This window comes from Haliotis rubra, unplaced genomic scaffold (assembly GCF_003918875.1).
Source record: "Haliotis rubra isolate DU_JTF1 unplaced genomic scaffold, ASM391887v1 Scf455, whole genome shotgun sequence".
Classification (NCBI taxonomy): Eukaryota; Metazoa; Mollusca; class Gastropoda; order Lepetellida; family Haliotidae; genus Haliotis; species Haliotis rubra.
In genome coordinates this window covers 451395-459141 of record NW_025767141.1, presented here as the reverse complement: position 1 = coordinate 459141, position 7747 = coordinate 451395, and the positions used below count along the sequence as shown (strand labels likewise).

Below are 7747 nucleotides of genomic sequence, written 5' to 3'. Positions count from 1 at the left end.
CAGTATCTGATCCAGCAACACATCCAGGTTATTCATTGGCCAGCACAGTCGCCAGATGTATCCCCCCATGGAGGACTTGTGGGACGAAATTGGTCAAAGTCTTTCGCGGCGGTAACAGATGCGAAACATCCGGGAACTTGAGGCTGCACTACTGCAGAAGTGGAATGCCATCCTCAAGAACTCTATTCGGACGCTTATTGACTCAATGAGGAGACTTTGAACTGCATGTGTCAATGCAAATGGCGGTCACACGCGATATTGACATTTCCATTTGACCCCACGTGTGTTTGATCCTTTCTGACTGTGGAACATTTCAATGAATGAGCGTCTTTTCTGTGTTGTTGTTTTTGTCAGTCGTCCATCTGTTATTATCCACTCAAAAAATATCAATTCCTTACACGTGCTTTTAATAATCTGAACGTTTATAAGTAGTGCGTTTTCAATGATGTTCAGTATATTTAGGTTATATTGAGACCATACCCCCAATTGTACGTCAGATTTTAGGATGGTTGCAACCAATAGCGGAAGTACTCGTCATCTGCCTCCTCAACTCTTCTCAAACTGAATATTTTGCAGTCACAGAGGCAAAGTACCTGGTGTAGCCTCCCCTCGCACGGTTAACATTTGACAGTCTCCTCCTCTATCAAGCGTCGAACTCAGTATCAGAATCTTCTGCCATACGTCACTGAATGCCGGGGCGGCGGGGTAGCCCAGTGGTTAAAGCGTTCGGTTCATCACATGAGCACAATGTATAAAGCCCATTCTGGTGTCCCCCGCCGTGATGTTGCTGGAATATTGCCAAAAGCGGCGTGAAACCACACTTACTCACTCACTCACACACAGTGTTATGGTTACCTACTAGGTTTTTGCCGAATGAAAATAATGTCAGTTAACTCCAGAAATGAGAAATTTAATTTGTTCTTGCATTGACTTACTCATATTAAATATGGTATGATTTGTATTTTTCATTTCACTCGGCAATATTCCGTCGGTCAGTTGACCTCCTGAGCATCGATCTACGCCATTGTGATACGATGACAAGATGTTCTATCCCTGATCATCACGGCAGCGTGTGAAATAGTTTCCTAAATTTGCTAGTCAGTTGGGCTAGCTATGCCACAAACTAATTCACTAGCCCGAAATTTGAATGTAGAAACAAAGCAAACGATTACAAAAATAGATGAGAATAAGATAGTGTTGGCATGACACGGGTTTCATCATTAAGCTGCTAACATAATGAACAAATTTATCAGTCCATAATCTTGGATGATCTAAAGGTGAATTATAACTTAACAAGTCGGAGAGAGTGATATATTTTCAAAATGACCCCATGAAAATTCACTTGCCAGTCGGGCCAGTGACTGTGGGCTTTTACTGGCCCGACGGGATTTTTACTAGCCACGGGTTAGCGGGCCAGTGGCTATTTCGCGCAGCCTCAATTATAAAAATTACATGCTTGACAAGACAACAGCGTCAGGTAAACGGTCATGATTCAGGTAAGTATAACATAACAGGTGTTAATCAACAGGACATAGGAGATAAGATTACCCTGGCCTACTCCTTGCCGTGAATTCCGAATAGAGAAGGCTTTCAAAATGTCTTCCTTTTTAATTGTTACAGTCCTTCTTGTTGGCGTCTCATGGTAAGTTATTAAATGCCTGCGTGTTTATATATTTGAGTTTTAAATCTTTTGCTCCTAACTGCAAATGTTTGAAAAGCCTCCTCCCGAGATATAGCCATAAGACAAAACTGGCATTTCAATATGGTTACCGGGGGCCCCCAGCGGTGAGGTAGCCTAGTGGTTAAAGCGTTCGCTCCTCACGCCGAAGACCCGGGTTCGATGCCCCACATTGGTACAATGTGTGAAGCCCACGTTTGGTGTCCCCGGCCGTGAAATTTTCGGAATATGGCTAAAATTCAAATCACTCAATACGGTTACCAGGTCTTGCAAGTTAGCCATAATGTAGACATGGACATCTAGTAAATGTGTAAAATATTTATTGGAAAACGCCCGGATATTGCAATCTTCAATTTATAGGCATATAAAACGTGCCTATGCAGTTATTGATAATGAAACGACTAACACATTCCCCTTCCCACACTGAATGATGATCATAACATCAACCACCACCCTCGGGAATTCGGGGTAAGAATGCATGTCATTGCTTGACAGGTATGCCAACATCGTCGGCGACATAGTCGTTGATGTCTTTGAATCGTATCCAAATTGCGTAGGTCGATGCTCATGCTGTTGATCACTGGATTGTCTGGCCCTGTCTCGATTATTTACAGACCGCCGCCATGTAGCTGGAATAGTGCTGAGTGCGGCGTAAAAACTAAAGTCACTGACTCACTTTGAATGTACATCTCAGCCTTATTCCTTAGTTAGTTCTTCCGAAACCTGGTTACATAACATAAAACTTTGTATGCTGAGATGTCCGTCTACTTCGCATTGTTTGCTTGCGACATTAAAATCCCGATGTGGTTCATTTCCGAAATGGCTCTTAATTGCCTACGTGAGCTCAGTTTAGCCTAAAATAATACCTTTCAGTTTTTAACGAATCCAAGTTTTGCTTTGAAAACAAACAGTGACCTTATTTTCACAATGAGCCTGCATTTACGTTAAAAACATACCCAGAGGAAAAATAATCCACGATCATCAAAACGTACTAGTTCATCTCTAGACCGATCTGTACTAGTCAAAACATTGATTACACAACAGTCTCGTTTCCTGCTGGCTGAGTTCCGTCCTATTGCGCAGGCTAGCACAATAACCAGTCCAGAATTTTGAAACAAATTCATTCAACTGGATACATAAATATTAATCAGTATTATTTGATACATCTAAGCACTTGTATATTGCAACACTACGCTCCTTTTAATCCTTGCAAACATGTTGTGCAGCGTGCTCTGACAAACGGAAATTTGGAAATCGTGGAAATCTCAAACGAGGCTCTACCGCTAGAAAAGTTTGGCGGTCTGGTACGGACTTGATATTTCATTAATCACATTGTGCGTTACAAAACTACATGAAATGAACGCAAGAAACACATAACAGGTGTAACCAGTGAGCCAGATGAATTGTGAATCATTTTACGACCTCATCAAACAGGGGCAGTCTGTGACGTCTTAGTTAAGATCATGCTGCCTACACCTCGCCATAAAATATAGAAATACGATCTTATTAAAGAATAAAATTAAAATTTATTTATAAATACCATTTTCTTATGAAACAAAAAATTTAAATTTAGTGTAACCATAGTTGTTTGTGGTGTCTCTTTCACTTTCACACGAGAAAATTCGGATCGGCTGAAAAGTAGGTCATTGTCTGAATAGGTTAATGAGACTTATGTTTCGGTTTGAACAAGTTTAATAGCAGGATATTTATCCATTTTGGAATAATGCAACAAATAACAGGTTTCAACAAGAAATATTAAGAGGTTTTTGAGTTTTGCTCGATCGTAGCAAAGACAGGGACGGACATGTTGATTGGTATTATATATTGTGCTGCTGAGATGTTATTTCTAATTATCCAGCCAACACCATAATCACAACAGCCATGAAATCTACACTAACGTAATTGGAGATGTCTGGCTGAGCTCGGATGCTAATGGCGACGGCATCTTTGAAAGATATGAGTTGACCGGTGTCTTTGCTCACTACGATGACAATGGTAAGACTGGGATAGGTGTCTGTGTTTAAGAGTTGGAGTGTCTTTGGTCTAAGACTGCTAGTTGGTGTCATGGTGTCCTTGGGAAGAACGGGAGCGGGTGTCAGTGTGTCTTTGGTCTAAGAGTGGATGTCAGGGAAATAGGAAACAATTTCACGTAAATGTGTGTGTATGCGTGCTTGCGTGTTTGTGTTTGTGTTTGTGTGTGTGCGTGTGCGTGTTTTCCGCTTCATGTGATAGTACTAACTGAGACCAAACTTTCCCCGCCCCCAATAAGTGACCAGCCCGCGCATGTGATATGTTGTTGAGTTAGTGGTACTTTGCTCTTAATGACAATCACTGGATAGTCTGTCCCGACTGCGGAAAAAATCAACATGTGTCTTTTTTAAAATATAACTGGAAAAAATAGGTTGTGATAGGTTTAAGAAAACAACATACAGTATTTCATAGGATAATGTTCCTTTAGACAAACAAAAAATATGAAAAATATATCCCCTTCTCACAAGAGCATTAATGGGTCTGTCCGTAGTGTAATATTCAGTATTTGTCACCAGGTGATCACATTATCACCCACCACGAATACATGGACTCCGTCCCCTCTCACTCCCCTCTCAAGGAGTACACCCATGCTGTCTTCAAGGAGTTCGACGCTAACGACGACAACAGACATCGATACTGGACCCACGGTAAGAAATACGGACATCGATATCGTCTTTCTTTTAAAAATGGATCTCGACGGTAAGAAATACGTTAATGGTTTCAGCGTGACGAGCGAACACACGTCGACTATGATGAATATGGTTTAATTTATTTATATCATGCAGAAAATATTTCCCCCATTTGATACTGGCGTCCGTCATTACATTAATCACTAATTGGTCCAGCTCAAATTGAATTATTAACAGACCACTGAGATATAGTCGGAATACAGCTTTGGATTACAGATCCCCCAAACCGATGAAACAAGATCTTTTGCCGGAGATTGTTCGCCCTGATTTTGTCACAGGCGATTGTGTCGTCTAGGTTTCCCAAGGTGATGGGACAAACTAGGTTTATAGAGTAACAAACATATAGAGTCAAAAGCCCCATAGTCTCGACCTGAACATTCCCACAAACCAAAGTAACTGAAACCGTTTGTAGCGTCCAGAATATGTCATTTCAATGTTCGTTTTACATTTTTTTAGATAACAAAGAAGTCTCAAAGACGGAATTTACAGCCTTTTGGATGGACGTAAGTGTACATAGCTTGTTAGATTAGTAACAGTGCGTGTCTATAACCAGCTGAAATATGTATCTTTTTGTTTCGTAGGCTCCCGTTTTCTTGCCAGAACCCCCGTAGAGATCATGAGTTTGAATATGACCCCAGCAACCAAGGCATGTCTAACAATGCGGATTAAAGAGGGTGGTCAGTCTGGGTGGCTTCCTTCCTTGCGTGTTATTGTATCCCGATCATTGCCGAGTTCGATGTTAAACCAAAATAAAAAATCGTTGCTGATAATATCCATCATTGGTTGGCCGGTCAGTACATGCAGGCTGATGTCATATTTCGTGACGTTTAAGTTTGCTTGGTTGTTGTTTTACGCCGCACTCAGCAATATTTCAGCTATATGGCGGCGGTCTGTAAATAATCGAGTCTTGACCAGACAATCCAGTGATCAACATAATGAGCATCTATCTACGTAATTTGGGATACGATGACGTGTCAGCCAAGTTAAAAGCAAGCCTGGCTGACCCGATCCCGTTAGTCGCTCTTGCATGAGTCCCTGAAAACCAATTCTTACCAGGATCATCATGGGGTTCATTGTGTTTAAGAACAAACATCCTGCAAAACTACAAACACGCCAGAAATTGATCGCATCAGTGTAATACCACCTCCCCGTTGTTATGTAAACCCCTTGAGAAGGATTAGTGATGGTTGTCACAGCAACGATTCTCAGCTACTTAAAAAACTAACAAAATTACTGCGATAAGATAAGACTCAGAAAGACTCCCCGAAGGTGTAGATGGCTGCTCATTGCATCAATCACTAGATTGTCTAATCCAGAATCGATTATTTATAATCCAGACATGGACAGATGAGTTCACCGACATACATATATATAGAAATGATCAGGTATTTTGATATTGCTTTTCAGATTTTGACGAAGACAGCTCACCTTCACGGCCACGGCCTCCACTTGGGTCACCATCACTAGATCACGTGATCACTTGCAGTAATAACTGCTCAACGGAATCATTCAATAAAATATAGCAACAACGTTACATGTTTGTTTGCCGCACTCAGAGTGAGTGAGTGAGTTTGATTTTTAGCAATATTTCAAAAATATCAGAAATGGGCTTCACACAATGCACCAATGTTGAATTGGGAATCGAACCTGGGTCTTCGGCCTGACGAGCGAACGCTTTAACCACTAGACTACCCCACCGCCCCTTAGCGCACTGTGCAATTTTCAAGTTTTATAAGGACAGTCTCGAAATAATCAGGGGCGTGAAGGTCCCGGTTAAAATTGATCTTAACACGTTTGTCGTAAAAGGCGACTAACGGAATCGGGTGGTCAGGCACGTCGGTGCACGTCATCGTATCCAAATTTCAAAGATCGGTGCACATGAAGTCAGTCACTGGATTGTCTGGTCCATACCGCATTGATAACATATAAAACAACAAACAGACATGATGCAGTTTGATATTTTTAGGAAATATTGCTTGATCTCACCCATGTGATATTTCCTCTAAAACGCAAATTTTAGCAATACTTCAAGAAATATTACAGGGTTACACATGTCATCACACATTGTACACCAAGTGTGGAATAGAACTCAGGTTTTCAGCTTGATGGGCGAACGCTTTACCTACTAAGCTACCCCAATGCCCTTGTTCTATTAATGTAAACCTAATAATTGTATACTACCCATCCAAAGTTTAGACTCGCTTAAAGCACTCACTATATGTTATATATGTATATGTGTGTGTGTGTGTGTGTGTGTGTGTACATATATATACACACGGTTACATCGAAGATGAATTTCTCCACTAACTTCGGGGAACCAACTGCACACCTTATGCAGATGAATTGCACGAGGATTATGCATCAAATATCTGAAAAGCTAGTGGAAATAACGTGCAAGTGAACAGCTGAGTTTTGGTGTAAAGGTTTGATAAGAATTCGCCAATTTTCACTGAATTTCATCATTTATTGAACTCGTGACAACAATCTTTTCAACGTTACGTATTTTTTTTACGATACATCAATTCATGTGTAAACATTACCTTTAAACATAATGGAATATTTTGCAAAGTTTAGATCAGAACAGTTGACTGAAGTATACATTTACAAACTTTTGATAGGTAGTATATGACTGGTTGGCGCTTTGCGCATAATTTGTGCTTAGAGCCACTGTACATGTTTTAGCTGGACATACCAGCGGCTTGACCATGCACTAGTTGCGTGGATATGTGCGCTATATAAATATCCTATAATAATAATAATAATAAGGCGATTTGCTAGATAATCTCTCGAAGGAAACCGAAGGATAGTCCAGACTCAATCATGTGCGTAACTTATTTATATTGACAGACAGGGGACGCAACTCCAGGCAACCGGTTACGTAGTCCAGGAACACACGCCCCCGCGTCCACACGAGTCATAGATATCTAGCAGAAAGTATTCTTACAGTGTTCCATCTTATCAGCATTTTATAAAGACGGCGCACCTGCATGAAACGGACAATATGACCTTGACCTAGTAGCAGTAGAGAATGTCACTCTTAATCGCTGCATGAATAGGTACGTAGATAATATCTTTAAAAAAGAAAACCCTACTTGCGGTTTCTTTATAGGTCCTACAAATTATGGTTTACACTATTACTTATTCTGACCCAAAACAAGTAAGGAATTTTGGAACACGTAAAATATAGCTGAAGCATCTTTTGCAACGGTGCAAAATTATGAAGACAATGTTGAAGAGGGCTCTACAACAGACAAAATCTGAAACAAATGTTTTGAATCATGTACTAGGAAAATCAACCAACAGATATAGTTACATATACTGTGCCTCCCCTCTATTCCAGCACTATCAT

At 40.6% G+C, this 7747-nt stretch overlaps 1 protein-coding gene across 1 annotated transcript; it reads left to right on the top strand.

The window, feature by feature from the left end:
• The first annotated feature begins 1513 nt into the window (after nucleotides 1-1513).
• On the top strand, nucleotides 1514-5932 carry LOC124290054. Its single transcript, XM_046726741.1, has 5 exons — nucleotides 1514-1642; nucleotides 3537-3673; nucleotides 4225-4408; nucleotides 4855-4901; nucleotides 5806-5932. The coding sequence occupies exons 1-4, from the start codon at nucleotides 1596-1598 to the stop codon at nucleotides 4856-4858; spliced, it is 372 nt and encodes a 123-aa protein (XP_046582697.1). The 5' UTR covers nucleotides 1514-1595; the 3' UTR covers nucleotides 4859-4901; nucleotides 5806-5932.
• The last annotated feature ends 1815 nt before the right edge of the window (nucleotides 5933-7747 follow it).

Coding starts and splice junctions, on each gene's coding strand:
- LOC124290054 (XM_046726741.1), top strand. CDS start 1,596: ATGTCTTCCTTTTTAATTGTTACAGTCCTTCTTGTTGGCGTCTCATG. Junction 1,643..3,536: donor CTTCTTGTTGGCGTCTCATG/GTAAGTTATTAA, acceptor CTAATTATCCAG/CCAACACCATAATCACAACA. Junction 3,674..4,224: donor TGCTCACTACGATGACAATG/GTAAGACTGGGA, acceptor ATTTGTCACCAG/GTGATCACATTATCACCCAC.